Consider the following 26,157-nt stretch of genomic DNA (forward strand, 5'->3'; position numbering starts at 1 on the left):
TCCAGTATCAGACAGCACTTACTGGTCACTGGTCACAGGTGACCTGTGATGATCCAAATTTGTTTACAGGCATCACCGTGGCAACCCCAAGAACCTACCAGGGTTGGTAGGTTGGGTTGAAGGGCGAATGATGTCATAAACGGGGCAGCAGCCAATGGGAAGGTCGGATTCTGAGCTAACAGGTGGGATTGGTTGGAGAGGATGCCAGGAGACTAACAGTAGCCATGCAGGCTGAGGTGTGTGCTAGTGAAAGGAGGCAATCCTGCCATGGAAGTTACCCTCTCAGGAGGTTTAGTCCAGGATATTGGCAGAGCTTCTTATAACGTTCATCGATGAAGCTGTGTCTGTTGTTCCTATGAGGTGTCACCTTCCAGGAGTGAGTATGCTTTCAGCATACACTGTACATCCAGTCAGTCCCCTTGGACAGGAAGGAGAGGTTGGCTAAGTGGAGGAAACCTCGGATGAGAAACTGTATCCGTTGATCTGGTTTATGAGCCGTCATCATCAGTCCATGACCCAAGGAAGAGATCAATGGGCTCCATTGTGACTGTGTTAAAGGACAGAGTTGAGTGTATTGAGAGCACTTTGGATGATGAACTCTAAGAATCTTTTCTTTGAGTGTTTTCTCTTAGAGGCCTTCCTTAGTCTATGTTTCCCCGGGCAGGACTCATATCTCTCTTCTCTGCTTTTCATCCCTTTTGGTAGGGTTTGATTCTTGTCCAGCATGACCCTGTATCCTTAAAGTAGTAGCCAGTATCATGGTGAACTTCCAGAAGCAGTGATCTTCTGTCATGTATCCTTAAAGTAGTAGCCAGTATCATGGTGAACTTCCAGAAGCAGTGATCTTCTGGTCATCGTGAAGATGCTTGTAATTGGATGCTGCTGGTAGAAGCCAGCACTTGAGGGGCTGATGGTGAGCCTTGCTACACATGTTACCTCTTTCAAACTTGTTGCTATTTGCTGCCCAGACTTGTCTACCTCTGGATGTTTTCTCTCCTTCTGGTCTTTTGTTTCCTGAGATAGGCAAGTCTCTGTAGCCCCTGTTTTTCAGAAGCTTACGATGTATCTCACACTGGCCTCAGACACATGGCATTCTTTGTATCTTGCCTCCCTTCTTACAGCATTGAGGTTGTTAGTATCATTAGTTGCTGGCCACCTTCTCTCTTCATCCACAAGTATAATGAGTGTGACAGTTATTTCTGAACCTTCTTCCTGCCTCGGCAACAGTCTCCTGCAGAATCCATGAGGCTCTAGCATTCTCTGCCATGCTTTTTAATCTGATGTAAAGTCTAATCTATTTAGAGACTGGAACACCTTGAGCAGGAAGGCATTTGTTGGTATGTGGCGGTGGATTACATGAAAAAAGCAATGTAGGTGTTTTTGTAAGTGTGGCAGCTTGTTGGAAAGGGATCCTGGCTGTTGGGAATCAAGGAATAGCACAAAGTTGACATAAGCATAGCAGCTTACATCCCTGCTCCAGGGAAAGTTTTCCCCATGAAACCACTTTGCTTTGTTAGGGGAAGGTTTCCCCAGGGAAAGTGTTAACATCTTCTGCTCTGCTCTGCTCCTGTGTGTCTACTGTTCCCCTTCTGCTCTGCTCCCTTCTGACAAAAGAAGGTCTCACCCAAACCTCCATTCAAGATATTTATTGGAGGGGAAGAATCCAGGAGGGTGGCTGCCTCTGCCAGGAAGAAAAAAGGCAGTTACCAAATAAACAGGTACAGGGATTATGTAGGGTTTCTTAGTGGGGAGTTTTTCCAGGTTGAAGCATTGCAGGGTAAGAATTGCTCAGATTCCAATCCCTGAGTTTGGACAAACCCAGAGATTGGTTTCGATTATGTTTCTGTAGGTTTCCCTGCTCAGGGATTGGTTGGTTTTTGTGCTGAGTGGGTCAGGGGCAGAGTGTGTTTCTTTGATTTTGGTTTCAGGGCCAAAGTGTGTTTCTTTCACAGGCCCTTTTTACCTTTTTCACCCTGGTTTCAGGGATAGGGAGGGTTTATTTGGCTGGTTTTTTATCCTACAATTTTTCTTTATATTTGAAAAAAGAACAACCCATTTCCCATCTCAGTGTATAACACAGACAGGAATATGATATTTTGTTTAAATATGGGTAAATCTTGTGTGTTTCCTCACTTTGGTTTAGATTGTTATCATTCTCCTTGGGCACTCACTGGTGGGTTCATAGACTGTCTCATGGTATGGGTGTAGTGTGCATTTATATACCTTTCTTATTCTAACTGCCTCAACAAGCACTACTATGACAGTGTCTGTCTGTCAGTCCTCATTGAAAATGACCCTGGAGCCTGTTTAGCCCTCCTCCTGCATTCACATGAGCTGTGAGCACTTTCCCTTGGGACCTCTTTTACACTGAGCTAGTGCTGTAGCTTGCAGCTACACGCCCAGCTCAGTAGAACTGTTCCTCCATGCAGATTGTTTCATGTTTTGTAGTGCTTGGCAAAGCTCTGCAATAAGATTATATTTTCTCATAGGCCTGTAGGCTGCCTTTGTCTTTCACCCTTCCAGTTTCCTTCATGACTGACCACTTGTCAGATAATGTGACACATTCCAAGTGATAATGACTGAAATTTGGAAGGTTCATCCAGGCTCCTGGTTGTAGACCATTCTGAAAAATAAGTGTGTTCTTGTAGCAGCATAGACCCAGGTGAGTAGAACATCACTGGGCCTGTGTTACTGAGAAGTCTTAGAGGGGAGCAAAAATGAGAGATCCATAGATAAGAGAGATGGATAGATAGATAGATAGATAGATAGATAGATAGATAGAAGATAATAGAAACTGATAGATGTCTAGATGTTTAATTCCCATTATTTCAGTGTTTTCTATTTTTTTAACATTTGCACATTATTTTTCTTTCAGTGTCATAATGAACTTATTTTCTCTAACAACCTAGAGTGGTTTTAGTTTCTGAACCCTCTACTCCTTCTAATTCTTTTCCAAGTCCCCACTTGTCAGTTCCTACTATCTTTCTGTTGCTCGTAGAAAAGAAAAGGCTTTCAAGAGGTAACACATAAATATGGTAAAATAAAACTTTGGGACAGATCTCCAGGAAAATAAATGTAAGTTAAATAATTTGAAAGATGGTATCCTGCATGGGTGAAAAATGGCACTTCCTGAAGACATATTCCTGCTAAATGCTAACGGCTAAGATGGGGCTTAAGCCTCAGGAGATGTTGGCCAAGAATATCCTTAGACTTCCCAGAATATGAAAACTATTTCATTCCTGTTTAAGTTATGAGACAAACGTAGAATAGCACCAAACTGATTGAGTAGCAGGCTATGAAGGAGTCAGATTAGCCCCAAGCTGGAACCCCCTCCTGATAGCAGGCTGGCTTTCATAGAACAAGCCAGGCTCTTCCATCATTTTTGGGGAGAATTGTCTGGATATTGTGCTATTAGGATGTCAGCTGTCTCTCCCACATATTAAAATGTCAAGAGAGATGTGTACACTGGTAAGGCGAAAGCAGAGTTGATAGCTATAATTTAAACAACTCTCCAATTTGATATGTGTACACCTGCACAGAAGAAAATTCGTGTCGTGTACTGCAACCCACCACAAAATCTCCATGATGGAGGAGTTCCAGGTCTAGAGGGAAGACAACTGCTATTGTTTTGTTGACTGGAATAGTTGGGTCTCTATGTTTCCCTTCTAAACCTTTGTGGTTCTGCAGGAGATTAATGTAGTTTCAGGTGCAGCTGTAACTGTTACAGTCTGACTCTTTGCAGGTCTTCCTTTGGCATTGTTTCTGTTGCTGTTGGAGAGAGCTGTCATTGTTTAGGCTGCTGAGACTCAGTGGCTGCTGTTGTGGTGAGATGGCCGGCTGGTACTCAGAAATGGATCATGCACAAAGCAGTCCATCCAAAGCTCAGGGATTGTCCTGCCAGTAGGAGCCCAATGGAATTGAGAGCTAGAGCATAGGGTAGAATAGTGTAGCATGGCTTTCTGTTCCAAAATCAAGTGAACATCCCATTGTTATGGATGATCAGATGGATGGAGAACTTTGAAAGTAATTGAAGAGATGGATGCAGTGATAGACAGGTCTGTGGCTGTGAAGCTTAACTGTACATAGTAGAAGGAGCCATGGAGGTTCATGAAACTTGACTTGTCATTCTAGACATTAATTGAATGTGAACACCAGGCCCACGGGAAAATGGTCTTTCTTGATGCTAGAGAATAGAATTGGAGAGTTAACTGAAAGTAGGGGGCTTCCAAGTATTGCTTCCACAGGAAACACCAATAAGTTGGTGGAGATAATGTGACGTATTCTACTCTCTCTCTATTTCAGTATGGAGTCACTTTAAACACCAACACCAGATCTATCTCAATTTCCATCCCTACTATTCCAAGCAATTGAACATGTTATTGCTTTGCACATGAGTATAGATGGCAGGTGTTTTCAGGAATATCTATATTACCTGATCTTGCTGTCCAATAACAGAGCAATGGATAAGGAATATGTGATGTCTACACACAACAAAACCATTTCAGCTAAAGTGATGAGTGTAGTCAAGGTGATTGCAGGAGAGTTCTTGTAACTCGGGATAATCATTTTATACCATATGTATCCAGTCCCAGACAAATATCTCCCGATGCTGTCTCGCTATATGGATGGGAGATTACACACACCTACATGTTCCATTCCTGACACTGAAGGCAATGCTGTTGAGCATATGAACAATGCCTAAGATTTTGGTGAGAGTTAAGGAATGGGTAGGCCTTGGTCACAAAGTTACTGGGCTCAGTGTACAATATATAGTTTTAAAAAATCATGTTCAGTGAATAGTACAATGAGAAATAATGATATTGAGGATTCAATACAGGTACAGCATTGTGTGAATTGCTTTAATATCAAAAGTGCTTCCTGAGTTTCTTTAATAAGGATTATTTTACAAGACCCTTAGTTTGAATACATAAAGTTTAAAATAATAATACCAAGATTAGAAGATATCCATCCAAATGTGTTTCTACTGCTCCTAATGTATAAGATGAACACAGTAGTCTGATGGCAGTGGTCAAAGCTGTCATTAAGCCACACACAGAGAGTGATAAAACCAGAGGCCTCCCTAAGCCATTGCTTTCCATCATTCTGCTGTACTCAAATTTGTCCCTGTGAGGATCATTGCATTCACGTAGTAGGATCTTTTCATGCTGGTTTGTTAATATTTTCTAGGTGAGTTAGACTGGACTTAGCCCTTGTTAGAACGAACAATGTTGGACATACACCGTAGTTGGGAGTTAGATATTGTGAAGAAAGTTGCACCTTGAGTCTCTATGGAGAGGGTGAATAAAATTTCTGAGATTCCCCACTCCTTAGAAGTAGAAAAGCAATCATAACTTTAATACAAAAGTAGAAAATACCCAGGATAGCATGAGCACACCTCATATGAGGTCAGTGCTTCAAGGGCATTGTAACAAGTAGAGCCTACAACTGAAACAAGACAGATTGTCAGGGAAAAATGAATCTGAGTTAAGTTGCATTTGTAAAAACATGTGGCTTAGTCTCTTTGGAGTTTAGGTATGTACCAAAAATGTACCCTGGAGTACACATGGACTCTTCATCAAGTCATGCACTGAAATGTGGTTATCCACGGGTACAGAAAAAAAAAAAAAAAAAAAAAAAACGTTGATTCCACCTTGCTGGTTGGAGAATTCCTTTCGTCCCAGCACACTTGAGACAGTGGCCTAGGAGTGTGCAGATGTGGAGGCTGTAGGGGAGGCAGAGGCTGAGTTGGAGGTTGTTGCAGAGGGGGAAGCAGGCAGATCTTTTTGAGTTCAGTGAGTGCCTGTTCCATGTAGTCAGTTCTAGGAGATGCTGGGTATGGAGTGGGTCCCAATTCAAGAAACGAAAAGTGAGTTAATAAATAAATGAATTCTGCTTGCTATATGTAATCCTGGATAAAGAAAATGGCAATTGCCCCAGAGGCTAAAGTGTAACCAACTCTGTTACGATTAGAGCACAGAGTGGCACAAAGAGTTCAAGGTTCAGGAGATGCCAGTTTCCCTCTCACCCTTCTTCCACAGTGAGTGACAGACCTTCACAGACTCCAGCATGTGCTCACTGAGGTGGTTTTGAAGCTTGTCAAAGCCATCAGGGTTGAGCTCAGGTGGATTGATCTTGTTGTTGTTGTTGAGGACAGTGGGCTTGTCTTCTGTCTTGACTCTGTGACTTCATAGCATCAGCTCCCTCAGCTTTCTTGGAGTTGATTTCTCTAGTACTCTTGGTGTTGTCTTCTATGATTCCTAGGTCTGCTGGGTCTGCAGAGTGTGGCTTTCTGAGCTTTGCCCTCTATATACTGGGTGATGATGTCAATATCACCTTCTCTAGCCACAGCACTGTTCCCAGGCTCTGTCCCTCCACCAGGTCCTGATACTAGATTCTGGCCAGAGAATCTCCATCAATCAGATGAGGGCTTTTCTCTTCCTACCTCTTCACCTGGTTTAAGGGTGTGAATCGCTCCTGATGACGATGGAGTCTCTGCATTGGGTGGCTGTGAGAACCTGGAATTGGTTCAGTTCAGAGAGTGGGTTGAACATTTGGGGAGGTGAAATTCTGCCACCAGTGTAGTCATGTCTGCAAAGTCCATGCTGGAGACCAACACACTGTGCATGTCCCAGGCTCATCCTGACCAAGACTGCTGCTTCCCAATGTGGCATTGTCAGAAGCAAGCTTCTGCCCTAGGCTCCCTGCATCAGTGAAGTGCAAGGGATGCTGCATGTCAGGGTATGTTAAAGAGAGTAGAGATGGGTCTTGGTGTTCTTTCATGCACTCATAGGCATCCAGAGGCACTGACAGATTTGCTGCCATCTCATGCAGGTTGTCATTCTCTGTTTGTTCCAGGCATGGAGCTTGTGGCAATGCTAGGAATTCTGAAGGTTGTGGTTGAGGGTAGTTCATGACTTGTGCCCATTAACAGGTGGTGTCCTCATCTGGTAATCCAGGGTGTAGGAGTAGCAGAGTTCCATTCTGCAGCTGACAGAGTCTCTGGCTTGAGGTGTGATTCCCAGGGAAGTCTGCGTTTGCACCACTGAAAAAGAGTCAAGGAAGAAGTCAGTACCTGGTAAGTGGGATGTGCACCTTTCAGTGCACCTCTGCACTTAGGTCCCTACAACAGTTGGATGACATTCTTAGGATCTCTGCCATGGCTACAGATATACAGATATTCAGATTTTTAGTAGATAAGAAAAATGCACCTTGGCTTCCACATGACCTCTTCATCCAGTCATGCTGGGAAACCTGGATATGCACATAGATAGAAAGAAACTTGATTCTATTTGTTTGTGGGATTGTACTTTTCGTCTCAACACTCTTGAGTTAGGGCCAGGGCCAGGGTCAGGGCCAGGGTAATTGCAGAGGCAGAGTCATAGGCAGAGGCAGAGATAGTGTTAGAGGTAGAGGCAGGCTGATGTTTGTGAATTCAAGGCTAGCCTGATCAACATAGTTAGTTCCTGAACATGCAGGGTTATGGAGAGAGAACCTGTCTCCAGAAACTAAAAGCAAAGTAACAAATCAATTGGTTATATTTCCTGTGTGTCACCCTCTCAAAGAAGTGCCAAATGCCTCAGAGGCAATAGTGTGAGTATCCCTGATAATGTTAGAGCACAGAGTGTGCCAAAGTGTTGAATGTTCACAGACAGGCCAGAATGGAGCAACACATGGGCCACTCAAGAAATCCTGGCTGTAGTTGACAGATGGTCTTGCAGGGAAGTAAAGCATTTGATCCCAGAAAAAAAGAAACAGTTATTTGAGAGATAGTCCTAGAGAAGAGGAGGACATCTCTGCTATTGCTACCCCAGTAAGAAGATTATTATGAGATTATTTAGAATTAGATAAAATGCATATATCATAAGAAAGAAGGCAACCCAGGTAGTACAGTGCAAAGAGAAAGACAGTCCTCCCTGATTTCTTCAGAGAGAGTGAGGACATACAATGGTTCAGATTGAGGAGGAATCAGGGAAATGCGTAGAGAAATCCTAGATGCCATCCAAGGCCAACTAGAAAAGAAATGACAGCCACCCCTGAGAGAGTTCGCAAAAAGGAATGCTATGGAATGCTGGAGAGGATGGAAAGATTTCCAGCCTGATTGGATGCCAGTGTGGAGGAACCTCCAAAAGCCAAAACCTGGCCCACCGCATGGTTCATATATGCCTTTCCAAAGAAAGAACTCAATATATTAGTGAGGTACTTGCCCATCAGGGTTGACTGTAGCACCGTTTCAAGAATATTAGGGAACCAAGCATGGTGTCCAACAGCATGGCCATGGGTGAAGAGAGTGGGATGTTCGTTGAACGAGAAGTCTTTTCAGCCATACAGAAAATGAAGTTATTTTGTTTGCAGTATGTGGATTCAACACAGGCTCATGAGATGGCTCAGTAGATAAGAACACTTGCTTTTCTTACAGTATCCACAGGCTTACTTCAGAACACCTCCTGGACGCTTTCAATCTCTCTTAATTCCAGACCTCAGAGGTCTGATGGCCTCTTCTTGCCTCTGTGGGCACTCCACACATGTGTTCCACGGGAATTCAGGTAGAGGATATACAAACACACAAACACAAAATTAAGCATTAATGGGTGATTTCAAAGATGGATACAACTTGAGACAAAGAGTAATCAAATGATGCCCAAGTTAGGAAATTGGTCAACCTTGTCTATTTTCTCTTTATGGTGGGTGCTTGATAGTGTGCACATGGACTCCTGTATTTCATTTCATGAAATTTCAGGAGGAGCTCTGTCCCAGACTAGTAAATATTAAAGTGCTGTGGTGAGTGTTTCCAAATGGGAGGAAGTGTGGTAAGAACAGGAGTGTATTTACTATCACAGAATACATTATAGGAAACACACCAAGTTCAAAGACTTTTATTTTACCTAAAAGTAAAAGTCAAGGAGTATTATTGTATTACCACTACAGGTTTTTTGGCTAATTACTTTTACCTTAAATAACACTACCAGGGATTTATATCATATGATATATTTATATAACTTATATTACTACTTCGACGACATAAATGAATAACAGCTAAGGTACGAAGAAACCATCAAAACCCTCTATATATACTTACTCATGGATAAAATATAACAGACTTTAGTTTCTCCAGACACTTTTAGTGTCTTCAGATATTTACAAGTAATGAAACTATGTTTGACCAATTATGTGTAAATCCTGGGATGTACATATTATTCACCTTAACTCAATACATACCTACATATCTACACTTATTACCAAGTCTTTATATCCAATGTATGCATGTATATATGTCTCCTTATCTCACCTTCTCTATGTTGAAGAATACTGTATTCCAAATGCTAGGCCAGCCCTTACATGACATAGCCAAAATATCTGGAAATATCCATATCCTTCTGCCTCTGAAGGAAGAGCTGCGGTTTTCCCAGAGAGGTGTGCTTGGCGGCATTTTCTCTCTCCTGTTGAGCCCGCCTCTTCATGGCCTCCCTCTCTGGCCTCTGCTCTTCTGTGATGGGCTGTGAGATGACTGGCCCTGGAATGTGGACATTCCTCCATGGAATTGGTTGGTGGCTGAAGTCTTGCAGCAGATGTTGGATTTGAGGTTTGGGAGGTGATGGGGCCTTGTTCTTGTCAGCAGAGGCAAGCTCCCTCTGTAGTGAAGGGTGAGATGATGCCCTGTAGGATACTGGCCTAGAGACAGCTGGCTGAGTCCCAGTGCAAGACTGGATGGGGTTGGTTATGTTATCTCGTGTGGCACTGGTAGCAATAGGCAGAACTGGCTTGTCAGAGGCCATCAAAGAAGTGCTGGCAGGAGCTGGTTTAGATGGCTTGAGTGTGGTAGACTGAGCTGAGTTAGAATGAGGTCTCACAGGGTACAGTGCAGGGGCCCTGTGTGAAGCCAGGGAGAGAGGCTTTGTAGAAATAGGTCTTGCTTGTGGCATGTCCAGGGCTGGAAAAGCTAGAGGTACTAACTTGACCTTGCCAGGTGGGGGCAGCTTATAGTGGGATGGAGATGGACGACCGTCCCTGTAAGCATTTCTCTCTGTTCTCTGAGCATTGCTTGGGGTTTTACCAGGGCCTCGGCCATTACATGGCACATCCAGAAGTGAGGTGGTGGCTGGGCCTGTCCTGGGATCTTTTTTGCTGCTGAAGTTTGGCCGAGCCCGGGAGGAAGAGATGCCAGTTTTCTTCTCATTCTTCTTCCCCAGTGGGTGAAAGACTTGCACGGATTCTAGCATGTGCATGCCGAGGTGAGTTCGAGGCTTTTTAAAGCTGTTGTGGCTGAGCTCAGGTGGATTCCTCTTCCTCTGGTTCTTTGGTATTGTATTGTATTCTTCTGCCTTGACTCTGTTCCTTGACTGCTTAAGCTCCTCTGTTTTCTTGCAGTTGTTTTCTCTGGATCTCTTGGTCTTGTCTTGCCCCTGAGCCCTAGCTCTGCTGGGCATGCTGGGTGTGGCTTTCTGGGCTCTGCCCTCCAAGTTCTTAGGCAAGTTGTCAATAGCCCCTTCACTGGACCCAGCAATGCCCACAGCCTCTTCTCCCTTCACCAGGTCCTGGAGCTGGATTGTGGCCCGAGGAGACCCATCTAGCATCTCAGAGGCTTCCTGGCCATTCTTTCTCACTTGGTCCACAGGTACACTGATGTTGCTGGAGCTTTTCTGGACCTGATCCCTGCTGATGTCTTTGGATTGGCTTGCTGTGGGATCTTGGAATGGGTTCATATCAGTGATTGAGTTGAAGAGTCTGGGAAGGTGAATATCTGCCACCAGTGTAGTCATGTCTGCAAAGTCCATGCTGGAGCCCATTGCACTCTGCAGCACCCCAGGCTCATCCTGACCAAGGCTGCTGCTTCCCAAGGTGGCATTGTCAGGAGAAAGCTTCTGTTTTAGGTTCCCTGAATCAGTGTAGTTCAGGGCCTGCTGCATGTTGGCATGTGCTAAAGGGAGAAGTGATGGGTCTTGGTTTTCTTTTATGCCCTCATAGGCATCCAGAGGAGTTGATAGATCATCTGTCATCAAATCCAAGTCGTTATTCTCTGTTTGTTCCAAGATTGGAGCAGGAGGCAAGGGCAGGAATTCTGAAGGACTGTCGCTGGGGGCAGTTAATGACCACTCCCCATGGACAGGTGGTGACTTCTGAACATCCTGCATGCAGGCATTGCAGAGGTCTGGACTCTGCAGCAGACAGAGTGTCTGGCCTGCAGCTGTCAATCCCAGGGCTGTCTCCATTTTCACCACTGAAAAAGAGTCAAAAAAGAAGTCAGTGCCTGGTAAGTGAGGTGCTCCCCACTTTTCAGTGCTCCTCAGTGTTCAGACCCCTACAGCAGTGGGGAAGGCATTCCTATGAGCTCTGCTTGAGTAGCACAGGCAGCACCTCTGTTGGGAGACTTGTGACCACTCTCTAATTTCTAGTAACCATGTGATATCATCATTTCTCAGATGTTTGTGTTTTCCTCGGTGTTTGTGTGTCATGTGCATGCATAGTGATCATGGGGAGGTGACAGAATTCCCTGGGGTTGTGGTCCTCCCTTTCCTTTCTTTTGTGTTTGAAAGAGTGACCCTCATTTCTGTGGAAGTTCGCTATCAGGCAGGTTGTCTGGTCCATAATTTTCAAGAACTTACCCTTCTTTTGCAACTCTTGGCATTACTCAAATTCCCCCTGTTGCCTGAGTTTCTAAATGGGTTCAGATATCCAAATCCAGTTTCTCACTACTGCAAGGCAATCTTTTCAACCACTCTGGATTTCTTCCAGCTCCACATTTCACAGTCTTATTATTAATGGTTTGAATATTGGTGAAATCTTTAGCTTGGGTTATCTTTGTAGTTTAGAAAATATCCTAGTGATCATGTATAGCCTGAATAACCATAGCAAAAGAAAATTGGAGAGAGAGGGGGAATGAGAAGGGGAGAGAGAGAGAGAGAGAGAGAGAGAGAGAGAGAGAGAGAGAGAGAGAGAGAGAGAATGAGAGAGAAGCTTTGCCCAATTTAGCACTTGTACTCTGGTACACCAGGTATACTGGACTCTCAATGTACTTATGTTTGAAAGAGAACAGCAGGGCCAGCACTTGGAATCTGCAAGTAATACTTCTAGGACAGATTTGGAATTGCATTGCTCTAGAATCAGAATTCAAGTGAGAGAAAATAAACAGAAAGGTCTTGGTGTCCTCTACAGCTCCGAGGAATAGATTAGGAAGGAGGCGATTGCTGTGAATGGTGCATGGGACTGATTAGCTAGGTCAGTGACGTGTGTCTGTGCTGGTGTCCTTGGACATGTCTTAATGAAGGATGGATGCCACTCATTGCCCTGCATTGTCAGTCATTACAGAGACTGAAGATGGGGATAGTGAGCCAGGCCAACAGGACTCCCATTTTTCCTCCCTGAGGACATCCACTCCTGAAAGTTTGAGCTGTGTCTGCTTTGAGTGCTGATCTCAAGTCCTCCCTCTTGGCTCTACTCACCTTGAAGACTGGTGTCTGGCATGTCTTGAACAGGTGTGGGATAGTAGATGGCAGAGGTGGAGAAGGGTGTTTGGACATTTGTTGACTGAATCTCCTTTGGCATCATCACCATCTCTGGTTGCAGGGCAGAGGCCTGACCTCCAGAGTAGGACACAGAGCCACAGGCCTGCAGGCACTGCCCGAGTTCTCCAGGCATCAGAGGGCCTAGGCTGTTGAATTCATTGTAATAGACCTGGCTGCCCTCCAGGTAGGAAGGTGCCAGGTTGTATCCTTGATTTGGTACCTGTGGTGGTGTGGCCTGAAAAAAGCTGGCAGAAAGTGTTGGATAGGAGAGGACTAAGGCATTGGGATCTAAAATATTATCACCCAGGGCTGTCCTAGAGATGGAGGAGAATGTGGTATTCTGGTCAATGACAGTTACAGTGAAGTCCTGGAGTGCAGCTCCCCTGTGGTCAATGTTTCCCATGGGACCACATTGGAGAACACCTGGATAGGAGAGTGGTGAGGCAGAGGTCTGGCCCTGGTCAGTCAGCGCAGTTACCATGGTCATGCCAGCTGGTAGGTAGAAGTAGGCACTGTCCATGAGCTGCTGGCAACAAGTGCTGGAGTCTGATGGCAGGAGCCATGCTGCACTCACAGCTGGGGTGGAGACCCTGGAGAAGTTGCACACACTTCCTGCTAAGGGCATGGCATTCCTCAGCTCAGGTACAGAGGGCTGCAGAGCACATTCTGTCCCAAAGAAAGGCGCACGTTGGAAATTTTCTGTAGGAAGCAAGAGGAAAATGGGAAGAGGGTGAGATGGAATCTGTGTGGCTTCCCTTGAAGATCTTTGTTATCTCCCGTTTGTACAGTCTGGGAGAGTCTGAGACCCATTTTTCCTCACCTATCCCACACAAATGGTTCAGAATGATTCTTGGTAAAGGATAGGATGGCACTCATTTAGTGAGCTGCCTGTTCTTCCTGTGTTGGCATGGACTTCCTAGTTGATCCACGTTGACTCTTGCTCTGACTAGACAACAGCCTTCTTTACTCTGCTTTGTCTTGTTCTGATTCCTGCTGTGGCACTGCCTCACACCTGTGTCCCAGAACAGAAGTGTTTAAAGTAGGAGAACCTTAGACAGCTTCTCATGCCTGTGCCTTTGTTCTGTTCTGTGCAGACCTTCCTCAATGTAGACAGAGAGAGAGTCTCTACCTAGATCTGTCTGGCCTTGAAATCACACAGACTGGCCTGTCTCTGCATCAGAGTGCTGGCATTGTAGGTTCCTTCCATGTCCACCAGGCTTGGTTCTATTCTGAGCTTTCTTAATGAAATGATGGATCAGCACTTTCATAGATAAGAACTGTATTTAGCTAAGAATCCCTTGTCATCTAGATCCTGTTCCCCAATACTTTTTATGTAAGTCACTACTTGTTATTTTTTAATATAAATTCAGCACACATCCAATATGACTACATGAATACAACCTGCGGATAACATTTCATGTTGAGTGCCTATGTTTCAAGCGACAGTTTGGGATTTCTAATGTAGCGTGGGGTTCATCTCTGAATAAGATTGTTTCTTAATTAAAAGTTGGTTACATTGATTCTTCAATGAACCCTTCCACAGTAATTGTTAATTTCTAGTAACTCTCCTAGTTGGGAATCCTTGTGAGAATCCGTGCACACACTGGTGTGTCAGTTCTTGTCCAGAGAACAACTGACTGTGGAGTAGCCAGCCCATGTTGATAACATCCAACCCTACCAAAAGATGAGGAGAATGCTGTGGAAGATGGGCTGGATAGAGGGTAGGAGCCAGGGCCTAGAGCTGGATATTGTTTTCTATATGTGACAGGAAACCTTTACCTAGACTAATCTCAACAGTGTGGCTGCATAGTAATGGGTTGGGATATGACAATGTCTTGTGCCTTTTTATTTACTCTGTGGTTATCTGTAACATTAGTTCCAAACTACCATTGTGTACATCCAGGGTCATCTCTGCAGTTTGTCTTCTTTTAGGTCCATGTTTTCCAGCCTCAGTAAGAACCAAATCTAAATGTGACATTCAATTCCAGATATCTCTATCAGCATCAACAGTATACCCATTACACAAAAATTTAAAAGTATAGTAAAAAATAAGGGAGAAGTGATCCCTTATTTTTTTAATGTTTTAAAATTTCTTTCCTTACCTGCCATGGTTGGGGTGAGAGTATCAGCAATCCACAGTACAATGGAGCAAGAGAATTGTTTGTCCTTGTCTGATCAGCTGACCAGAGTGGCAAGTGTGTCCAGTATCAGACAGCACTTACTGGTCACTGGTCACAGGTGACCTGTGATGATCCAAATTTGTTTACAGGCATCACCGTGGCAACCCCAAGAACCTACCAGGGTTGGTAGGTTGGGTTGAAGGGCGAATGATGTCATAAACGGGGCAGCAGCCAATGGGAAGGTCGGATTCTGAGCTAACAGGTGGGATTGGTTGGAGAGGATGCCAGGAGACTAACAGTAGCCATGCAGGCTGAGGTGTGTGCTAGTGAAAGGAGGCAATCCTGCCATGGAAGTTACCCTCTCAGGAGGTTTAGTCCAGGATATTGGCAGAGCTTCTTATAACGTTCATCGATGAAGCTGTGTCTGTTGTTCCTATGAGGTGTCACCTTCCAGGAGTGAGTATGCTTTCAGCATACACTGTACATCCAGTCAGTCCCCTTGGGCAGGAAGGAGAGGTTGGCGTGGGAGGAGGGACCTCGGTTGAGAAACTGTATCCGTTGATCTGGTTTATGAGCCGTCATCATCAGCCCATGACCCAAGGAAGAGATCAAAGGCTCCATTGTGACTGTGTTAAAGGACAGAGTTGAGTGTATTGAGAGCACTTTGGATGATGAACTCCAAGAATAATCTCTTTGGGTGTCTTCTCCTAGATGCCTTCCTTATTCTGTGTGGCCCCAGGCAAGACTCACATCTCTCTTCTCTGCTTTTCATCACTTCTTGGTAGGGTTTGATTCTTGGACTAGGGAGAACCTGTATCCTTAAAATGGTGGGAAGTATCATGGTGAACTTCCAGAAGCAGTGATCTTCTGGTCATCGTGAAGATGCTTGTAATTGGATGCTGCTGGTTGTAGCAAGCACTTGAAGGGTAACCTCTGTTGTTTGGGTGCTCATCTTGTATTTCACTCTGGTGTCAGACACATGGGCATTCTTTGTATCTTGCCTCCCTTCTTACAGTATTGAGGTTGTTAGTCATTGAGTCTGGCCACCTTCTCTCTTCATCCACAAGTATAATGAGTGTGACAGTTACTGAACCTTCTTCCTCCTGGCAACAGTCTCTGCAGAATCCTGGGCTCTAGCATTCTCTGCCATGCTTTTTTCTGAGAAAGGTCTAAGTATGGACTGGAACACCTTGAGCAGGAAGGCATTTGTTGGTATGTGGCGGTGGATTACATGAAAAAAGCAATGTAGGTGTTTTTGTAAGTGTGGCAGCTGGTTGGAAAGGGATCCTGGCTGTTGAGAACCAAGGAATAGCACAAAGTTGACTTAAGCATAGTCGCTTACCTCCCTGCTCCAGGGAAAGTTTTCCCCAGTGAAACCACTTTGCTTTGTTAGGGGAAGGTTTCCCCAGGGAAAGTGTTAACTCTTCTGCTCTGCTCTGCTCCTGTGTGTCTACTGTTCCCCTTCTGCTCTGCTCCCTTCTGACAAAAGAAGGTCTCACCCAAACCCCATTCAAGAGATTTATTGGAGGGGAAGAATCCAGGAGGGTGGCTGCCTCTTCCAGGAAGAATAAAAGGCAGTTACCAAATAAACAGGTACAGGGATTATGTAGGGTTTCTTAGTGGGGGAGTTTTTCCAGGTTGAAGCATTGCAGGGTAAGAATTGCTCAGATTCCAATCCCTGAGTTTGGACAAACCCAGAGATTGGTTTGATTATGTTTTGTAGGTTTCCCTGCTCAGGGATTGGTTGGTTTTTGTGCTGAGTGGGTCAGGGGCAGAGTGTGTTTCTTTGATTTTGGTTTCAGGGACAAAGTGTGTTTCTTTCACAGGCCCTTTTTACCGTTTTCACCCTGGTTTCAGGGATAGGGAGGGTTTATTTGGCTGGTTCTTTTATCCTACAATTTTGCTTTATATTTGAAAAAAGAACAACCCATTTCCCATCTCAGTGTATAACACAGACAGGAATTTGATATTTTGTTTAAATATGGGTAAATCTTGTGTGTTTCCTCACTTTGGTTTAGGTTATCATTCTCCTTGGGCACTCACTGGTGGGTTCATAGACTGTCTTATGGCATGGGTGTAGTGTGCATTTATATACCTTTCTTATTCTAACTGCCTCAACAAGCACTACTATGACAGTGTCTGTCTGTCAGTCCTCATTGAAAATGACCCTGGAGCCTGTTTAGCCCTCCTTCTGCATTCACATGAGCTGTGAGCACTTTCCCTTGGGACCTCCTTTACACTGAGCTAGTGCTGTAGCTTGCAGCTACACGCCCAGCTCAGTAGAACTGTTCCTCCATGCAGATTGTTTCATGTTTTGTAGTGCTTGGCAAAGCTCTGCAATAAGATTATATTTTCTCATAGGCCTGTAGGCTGCCTTTGTCTTTCACCCTTCCAGTTTCCTTCATGACTGACCACCTGTTAGATAATGTGACACATTCCAAGTGATAATGACTGAAATTTGGAAGGTTCATCCAGGCTCCTGGTTGTAGACCATTCTGAAAAATAAGTGTGTTCTTTTAGCAGCCTAGACCCAGGTGAGTAGAACATCACTGGGCCTGTGTTACTGAGAAGTCTTAGAGGGGAGCAAAAATGAGAGATCCATAGATAAGAGAGATGGATAGATAGATAGATAGATAGATAGATAGATAGATAGAACTGTGTTCTGTGTTTAATTCCCATTATTTCAGTGTTTTCTATTTTTTTAACATTTGCACATTATTTTTCTTTCAGTGTCATAATGAACTTATTTTCTCTAACAACCTAGAGTGGTTTTAGTTTCTGAACCCTCTACTCCTTCTAATTCTTTTCCAAGTCCCCAATTGTCAGTTCCTACTATCTTTCTGTTGCTCGTAGAAAAGAAAAGGCTTTCAAGAGGTAACACATAAATATGGTAAAATAAAACTTTGGGACAGGATCTCCAGGAAAATAAATGTAAGTTAAATAATTTGAAAGATGGTATCCTGCATGGGTGAAAAATGGCACTTCCTGAAGACATATTCCTGCTAAATGCTAACGGCTAAGATGGGGCTTAAGCCTCAGGAGATGTTGGCCAAGAATATCCTTACGACTTCCCAGAATATGAAAAGTATTTCATTCCCGTTTAAGTTATTGAGCCAAACGTAGAATAGCACCAAACTGATTGAGTAGCAGGCTATGAAGGAGTCAGATTAGCCCCAAGCTGGAACCCCCTCCTGATAGCAGGCTGGCTTTCATAGAACAAGCCAGGCTCTTCCATCATTTTTGGGGAGAATTGTCTGGATTTGTGCTATTAGGATGTCAGCTGTCTCTCCCACATATTAAAATGTCAAGAGAGATGTGTACACTGGTAAGGCGAAAGCAGAGTTGATAGCTATAATTTAAACAACTCTCCAATTTGATATGTGTACACCTGCACAGAAGAAAATTCGTGTCGTGTACTGCAACCCACCACAAAATCTCCATTGATGGAGGAGTTCCAGGTCTAGAGGGAAGACAACTGCTATTGTTTTGTTGACTGGAATAGTTGGGTCTCTATGTTTCCCTTCTAAACCCTTGTGGTTTTGCAGGAGATTAATGTAGTTTCAGGTGCAGCTGTAACTGTTACAGTCTGACTCTTTGCTGGCCTTCCTTTGGCATTGTTTCTGTTGCTGCTGGAGAGAGCTGTCATTGTTTAGGCTGCTGAGACTCAGTGGCTGCTGTTGTGGTGAGATGGCCGGCTGGTACTCAGAAATGGATCATGCACAAAGCAGTCCATCCAAAGCTCAGGGATTGTCCTGCCAGTAGGAGCCCAATGGAATTGAGAGCTAGAGCACTAGGGTAGAATAGTGTAGCATGGCTTTCTGTTCCAAAATCAAGTGAACATCCCATTGTTATGGATGATCAGATGGATGGAGAACTTTGAAAGTAATTGAAGAGATGGATGCAGTGATAGACAGGTCTGTGGCTGTGAAGCTTAACTGTACATAGTAGAAGGAGCCATGGAGGTTCATGCAAACTTGACTTGTCATTCTAGACATTAATTGAATGTGAACACCAGGCCCACGGGAAAATGGTCTTTCTTGATGCTAGAGAATAGAATTGGAGAGTTAACTGAAAGTAGGGGGCTTCCAAGTATTGCTTCCACAGGAAACACCAATAAGTTGGTGGAGATAATGTGAAGTATTCTACTCTCTCTCTATTTCAGTATGGAGTCACTTTAAACACCAATACCAGATCTATCTCAATTTCCATCCCTACTATTCCAAGCAATTGAACATGTTATTGCTTTGCACATGAGTATAGATGGCAGGTGTTTTCAGGAATATCTATATTACCTGATCTTGCTGTCCAATAACAGAGCAATGGATAAGGAATATGTGATGTCTACACACAACAAAACCATTTCAGCTAAAGTGATGGGTGTAGTCAAGGTGATTGCAGGAGAGTTCTTGTAACTCGGGATAATCATTTTATACCATATGTATCCAGTCCCAGACAAATATCTCCCGATGCTGTCTCGCTATATGGATGGGAGATTACACACACCTACATGTTCCATTCCTGACACTGAAGGCAATGCTGTTGAGCATGAGAACAATGCCTAAGATTTTGGTGAGAGTTAAGGAATGGGTAGGCCTTGGTCACAAAGTTACTGGGCTCAGTGTACAATATATAGTTTTAAAAAATCATGTTCAGTGAATAGTACAATGAGAAATAATGATATTGAGGATTCAATACAGGTACAGCATTGTGTGAATTGCTTTAATATCAAAAGTGCTTCCTGAGTTTCTTTAATAAGGATTATTTTACAAGACCCTTAGTTTGAATACATAAAGTTTAAAATAATAATACCAAGATTAGGAGATATCCATCCAAATGTGTTTCTACTGCTCCTAATGTATAAGATGAACACAGTAGTCTGATGGCAGTGGTCAAAGCTGTCATTAAGCCACACACAGAGAGTGATAAAACCAGAGGCCTCCCTAAGCCATTGCTTTCCATCATTCTGCTGTACTCAAATTTGTCCCTGTGAGGATCATTGCATTCACGTAGTAGGATCTTTTCATGCTAGGTTTGTTAATATTTTCTAGGTGAGTTAGACTGGACTTAGCCCTTGTTAGAACGAACAATGTTGGACATACACTGTAGTTGGGAGTTAGATATTGTGAAGAAAGTTGCACCTTGAGTCTCTATGGAGAGGGTGAATAAAATTTCTGAGATTCCCCACTACTTAGAAGTAGAAAAGCAATCATAACTTTAATACAAAAGGAGAAAATACCCAGGATAGCATGAGCACACCTCATATGAGGTCAGTGCTTCAAGGGCATTGTAACAAGTAGAGCCTACAACTGAAACAAGACAGATTGTCAGGGGAAAAATGAATCTGAGTTAAGTTGCATTTGTAAAAACATGTGGCTTAGTCTCTTTGGAGTTTAGGTATGTACCAAAAATGTACCCTGGAGTACACATGGACTCTTCATCAAGTCATGCACTGAAATGTGGTTATCCACGGGTACAGAAAAAAAAAAAAGAAAAAAAAAAAACGTTGATTCCACCTTGCTGGTTGGAGAATTCCTTTCGTCCCAGCACACTTGAGACAGTGGCCTAGGAGTGTGCAGATGTGGAGGCTGTAGGGGAGGCAGAGGCTGAGTTGGAGGTTGTTGCAGAGGGGGAAGCAGGCAGATCTTTTTGAGTTCAGTGAGTGCCTGTTCCATGTAGTCAGTTCTAGGAGATGCTGGGTATGGAGTGGGTCCCAATTCAAGAAACGAAAAGTGAGTTAATAAATAAATGAATTCTGCTTGCTATATGTAATCCTGGATAAAGAAAATGGCAATTGCCCCAGAGGCTAAAGTGTAACCAACTCTGTTACGATTAGAGCACAGAGTGGCACAAAGAGTTCAAGGTTCAGGAGATGCCAGTTTCCCTCTCACCCTTCTTCCACAGTGAGTGACAGACCTTCACAGACTCCAGCATGTGCTCGCTGAGGTGGTTTTGAAGCTTGTCAAAGCCATCAGGGTTGAGCTCAGGTGGATTGATCTTGTTGTTGTTGTTGAGGACAGTGGGCTTGTCTTCTGTCTTGACTCTGTGACTTCATAGCATCAGCTCCCTCAGCTTTCTTGGAGTTGATTTCTCTAGTACTCTTGGTCTTGTCTTCTATGATTCCTAGGTCTGCTGGGTCTGCAGAGTGTGGCTTTCTGAGCTTTGCCCTCTATATACTGGGTGATGATGTCAATATCACCTTCTCTAGCCACAGCACTGTTCCCAGGCTCTGTCCCTCCACCAGGTCCTGATACTAGATTCTGGCCAGAGAATCTCCATCAATCAGATGAGGGCTTTTCTCTTCCTACCTCTTCACCTGGTTTAAGGGTGTGAATCGCTCCTGATGACGATGGAGTCTCTGCATTGGGTGGCTGTGAGAACCTGGAATTGGTTCAGTTCAGAGAGTGGGTTGAACATTTGGGGAGGTGAAATTCTGCCACCAGTGTAGTCATGTCTGCAAAGTCCATGCTGGAGACCAACACACTGTGCATGTCCCAGGCTCATCCTGACCAAGACTGCTGCTTCCCAATGTGGCATTGTCAGAAGCAAGCTTCTGCCCTAGGCTCCCTGCATCAGTGAAGTGCAAGGGATGCTGCATGTCAGGGTATGTTAAAGAGAGTAGAGATGGGTCTTGGTGTTCTTTCATGCACTCATAGGCATCCAGAGCACTGACAGATTTGCTGCCATCTCATGCAGGTTGTCATTCTCTGTTTGTTCCAGGCATGGAGCTTGTGGCAATGCTAGGATTCTGAAGGTTGTGGTGAGGGTAGTTCATGACTTGTGCCATTAACAGGTGGTGTCCTCATCTGTAATCCAGGGTGTAGGAGTAGCAGAGTTCATTCTGCAGCTGACAGAGTCTCTGGCTTGAGGTGTGATTCCAGGGAGTCTGCGTTTGCACCACTGAAAAGAGTCAAGGAAGAAGTCAGTACTGGTAAGTGGATGTCACTTTCAGTGCACTCTGCACTTAGGTCTACAACAGTGGATGACATTCTTAGGATCTCTGCATGGCTACAGATATACAGATATTCAGATTTTAGTAGATAAGAAAAATGCACTTGGCTTCACATGACCTCTTCATCCAGTCATGCTGGGAAACTGGATATGCACATAGATAGAAAGAAACTTGATTCTATTTGTTTGTGGATTGTACTTTTCGTCTCAACACTCTTGAGTTAGGGCAGGGCAGGGTCAGGGCAGGGTAATTGCAGAGGCAGAGTCATAGGCAGAGCAGAGATAGTGTTAGAGTAGAGGCAGGCTGATGTTTGTGAATTCAAGGCTAGCCTGATCAACATAGTTAGTTCCTGAACATGCAGGTTATGGAGAGAGAACCTGTCTCAGAAACTAAAAGCAAAGTAACAAATCATTGTTATATTTCCTGTGTGTCACCTCTCAAAGAAGTGCCAAATGCCTCAGAGGCAATAGTGTGAGTATCCCTGATAATGTTAGAGCACAGAGTGTGCCAAAGTGTTGAATGTTCACAGACAGGCAGAATGGAGCAACACATGGGCACTCAAAAATCTGGCTGTAGTTGACAGATGGTCTTGCAGGAAGTAAAGCATTTGATCCAGAAAAAAAGAAACAGTTATTTGAGAGATAGTCTAGAGAAGAGGAGGACATCTTGCTATTGCTACCAGTAAGAAGATTATTATGAGATTATTTAGAATTAGATAAAATGCATATATCATAAGAAAGAAGGCAACCAGGTAGTACAGTGCAAAGAGAAAGACAGTCCTCCTGATTTCTTCAGAGAGAGTGAGACATACAATGGTTAGATTGAGGAGAATCAGGAAATGCGTAGAGAAATCCTAGATGCCATCCAAGGCCAACTAGAAAAGAAATGACAGCACCCTGAGAGAGTTCGCAAAAAGGAATGCTATGGAATGCTGGAGAGGATGGAAAGTTTTCCAGCCTGATTGGATGCCAGTGTGGAGGAACCTCCAAAAGCCAAAACCTGGCCCAGCGCATGGTTCATATATGCCTTTCCAAAGAAAGAACTCAATATATTAGTGAGGTACTTGCCCATCAAGGTTGACTGTAGCACCGTTTCAAGAATATTAGGGAACCAAGCATGGTGTCCAACAGCATGGCCATGGGTGAAGAGAGTGGGATGTTCGTTGAACGAGAAAGTCTTTTCAGCCATACAGAAAATGAAGTTATTTTGTTTGCAGTATGTGGATTCAACACAGGCTCATGAGACGGCTCAGTAGATAAGAACACTGGCTTTTCTTACAGTATCCACAGGCTTACTTCAGAACACCTCCTGGACGCTTTCAATCTCTCTTAATTCCAGACCTCAGAGGTCTGATGGCCTCTTCTTGCCTCTGTGGGCACTCCACACATGTGTTCCACGGGAATTCAGGTAGAGGATATACAAACACACAAACACAAAATTAAGCATTAATGGGTGATTTCAAAGATGGATACAACTTGAGACAAAGAGTAATCAAATGATGCCCAAGTCAGGAAATTGGTCAACCTTGTCTATTTTCTCTTTATGGTGGTGCTTGATAGTGTGCACATGGACTCCTGTATTTCATTTCATGAAATTTCAGGAGGAGCTCTGTCCCAGACTAGTAAATATTAAAGTGCTGTGGTGAGTGTTTCAAATGGGAGGAAGTGTGGTAAGAACAGGAGTGTATTTACTATCACAGAATACATTATAGGAAACACACCAAGTTCAAAGACTTTTATTTTACCTAAAAGTAAAAGTCAAGGAGTATTATTGTATTACCACTACAGTTTTTGGCTAATTACTTTTACCTTAAATAACACTACCAGGATTTATATCATATGATATATTTATATAACTTATATTACTACTTCGACGACATAAATGAATAACAGCTAAGGTACGAAGAAACCATCAAACCCTCTATATATACTTACTCATGGATAAAATATAACAGACTTTAGTTTCTCCAGACACTTTTAGTGTCTTCAGATATTTACAAGTAATGAAACTATGTTTGACAATTATGTGTAAATCCTGGATCTACATATTATTCACCTTAACTCATACATACCTACATATCTACACTTATTACCAAGTCTTTATATCCAATGTATGCATGTATATATGTCTCCTTATCTCACCTTCTCTATGTTGAAGAATACTGTATTCCAAAGTGCTAGGCCAGCCTTACATGACATAGCCAAAATATCTGGAAATATCCATATCCTTCTGCCTCTGAAGGAAGAGCTGCGGTTTTCCCAGAGAGGTGTACTTGGCGGCATTTTCTCTCTCCTGTTGAGCCCGCCTCTTCATGGCCTCCCTCTCTGGCCTCTGCTCTTCTGTGATGGGCTGTGAGATGACTGGCCCTGGAATGTGGACATTCCTCCATGGAATTGGTTGGTGGCTGAAGTCTTGCAGCAGATGTTGGATTTGAGGTTTGGGAGGTGATGGGGCCTTGTTCTTGTCAGCAGAGGCAAGCTCCCTCTGTAGTGAAGGGTGAGATGATGCCCTGTAGGATACTGGCCTAGAGACAGCTGGCTGAGGCCCAGTGCAAGACTGGATGGGGTTGGTTATGTTATCTCGTGTGGCACTGGTAGCAATAGGCAGAACTGGCTTGTCAGAGGCCATCAAAGAAGTGCTGGCAGGAGCTGGTTTAGATGGCTTGAGTGTGGTAGACTGAGCTGAGTTAGAATGAGTCTCACAGGGTACAGTGCAGGGGCCTGTGTGAAGCCAGGGAGAGAGGCTTTGTAGAAACAGTCTTGCTTGTGTCATGTCTAGGGCTGGAAAAGCTAGAGGTACTAAATTGACCTTGCCAGGTGGGGCAGCTCATAGCGGGATGGAGAGACGACTCCTTGTAAGCATTTCTCTCTGTTCTCTGAGCATTGCTTGGCGTTTTACACAGGCCTCGGCCATCACATGGCACATCCAGAAGTGAGTGGTGGCTGGGCCTGTCCTGGGATCTTTGTTGCTGCTTGAAATTTAGCCGAGCCTGGGAGATGAGATTGCCAGTTTTTTTCTCACTCTTCTTTCCAGTGGGTGAAGGACTTGCATGGATTCTAGCATGTTTTCCGAGGTGAGTTCGAGGCTTTAAGCTGTTGTGGCTGAGCTCATGTATATTTGTCTTCCTCTGGTTCTTGGGAATGTATGGTATTCTTCTGTCTTGACTCTGTGACTTCATGGCTTAAGCTCTCTGTTTTCTTGCAGTTGTTTTCTCTGGATCTCTTAGTCTTGTCTTGCCCTGCACCCTAGCTCTGCTGGGCACGGCTGGGTATGGCTTTCTGAGCTTTGCCCTCCAATGTTTGTTAGTTCATGTTGTCAATAACCCCTTCACTAGCCCAGCATTGGCTCTAGCCTCTTCTCCCTCACCAGGTCCTGGTGCTGGATTTGGCCTGAAGAGCTCCATCTAGCAGATGAGATAATTTCTGGTCTTTCTTGCTCACGGGTTCATGGAGTCACTATGATGCTGGAGCATTTTGAACCTAATCCCTCTTGATGACTATGGAGTCCTTGGAATGATTGCTGTGGTATTTTCCCAGTGGTCTAGTCAGTGAGGGAGTTTAAGATTTGGGGAAGTTGAATATCTGACACACTGTATTCATGTCTTCTAAGTCAATGCTTGAGACCATGACACTCTGCAAAGACCCAGTCTATTCTAGACCAAGGCTATTGCTTCCCAAAATGGCATTATCAGAAGATCGGTTCTGCCTTAGTCTCTCAGCATCAATGTAGTTCAGGGCTGCTGCATGTTGGGTGTGCTAAAGGAGGAAGGATGAACCTTGGTTTTCTGTACTGCCCTCATAGGCATTCAGTAGCTTTGATTGCTCAGCAGTCATCTCTTCCACATTGTTATTCTCTGTTTATTCCAGACTTTGAGCTGGAGGCAAGGAAGGAATTCTGAAGGACTGTGAATGAGGGCAGTTAATGACCTGTCCCCATCAACAGGTGGTATCTTCATCTGGGTAGCCTGGGTGCAGACTTTGCACCAGTCAGGACTCTGCAGCAGACAGAGTGTCAGGCCTGAAGGTGTCAATCTGCAGGCTGTCTCCATTTCCACCACTGAAAAAGAGTCAAGGAAGGAGTCAGTACCTGGTAAGTGAGATGATCCCATCCTTTCAGTGCTCATCAATCGTCAGGTTCCTTCAGTAGTTGGCCATGTATTCCTATGAGCTGTGCTTGAGTAGCAATGGTACCACCTCGGTTTACAGACACTTAGTAACTACTCAGTTGTTCCTGGTGAACATTCCCTGTCCTGTTTTCAGAGGAATGTTAATCTGAGTTTTTCATTGTTGTAAGAGATCATGGCCACAAAAGTTCATAGCTATATTAACCACTAATGGTTTTCATTTTCCTCTCTGTCCTTCAGGACATATACATTCAAGCAATTTTGTGCTTTGTTTCACTTGAGATAATGTTCCAATCCGTAACAGCTGAACATTTACCTCCTGAAGTGGCCAATTTGGATGCCAAAATTCTGGTTGCAATTATTGTCACATCTGCACCATGTCTACCAAACCATCCAAAATGGCATTTATTCGTATTTTTAATTTGGTCTTTGTTCATTTATAAAATTTTGCCAAAAAATTAGCTT

At 44.0% G+C, this 26,157-nt stretch overlaps 1 protein-coding gene and 1 pseudogene across 2 annotated transcripts; both read right to left on the reverse strand.

The window, feature by feature from the left end:
• Positions 1 to 4,832: 4,832 nt before the first annotated feature.
• On the reverse strand, positions 4,833 to 21,277 carry LOC114689245 (uncharacterized protein C2orf78 homolog). Of its 2 annotated transcripts, XR_005090601.1 has the most exons (4): positions 14,603 to 21,277; positions 12,438 to 13,199; positions 8,432 to 11,215; positions 4,833 to 7,042 (listed from the first exon to the last, which is right to left on the reverse strand). XR_005090601.1 is itself a non-coding variant. In XM_037201836.1 (3 exons), exons 1-3 carry the CDS (start codon positions 14,607 to 14,609, stop codon positions 9,333 to 9,335), a joined length of 2,652 nt encoding a protein of 883 aa, XP_037057731.1. In that variant the 5' UTR covers positions 14,610 to 21,277; the 3' UTR covers positions 8,207 to 9,332. The 2 variants fall into 2 exon arrangements, 1 of the variants encoding a protein (XP_037057731.1); XM_037201836.1 differs by lacking the exon at positions 4,833 to 7,042 and having other exon boundaries at positions 8,207 to 11,215.
• Positions 21,278 to 23,756: 2,479 nt separating this feature from the next.
• LOC114689244 lies at positions 23,757 to 24,377 on the reverse strand (annotated as a pseudogene).
• Positions 24,378 to 26,157: the final 1,780 nt, after the last annotated feature.

The sequence above is a fragment of the Peromyscus leucopus genome, unplaced genomic scaffold (genome assembly GCF_004664715.2).
Source record: "Peromyscus leucopus breed LL Stock unplaced genomic scaffold, UCI_PerLeu_2.1 scaffold_1600, whole genome shotgun sequence".
In the NCBI taxonomy this organism is placed as follows: Eukaryota; Metazoa; Chordata; class Mammalia; order Rodentia; family Cricetidae; genus Peromyscus; species Peromyscus leucopus.

Coding starts and splice junctions, on each gene's coding strand:
- LOC114689245 (XM_037201836.1), bottom strand. Junction 11,216..12,437: donor GCCAGACACCAGTCTTCAAG/GTGAGTAGAGCC, acceptor ACTCTTTTTCAG/TGGTGAAAATGGAGACAGCC.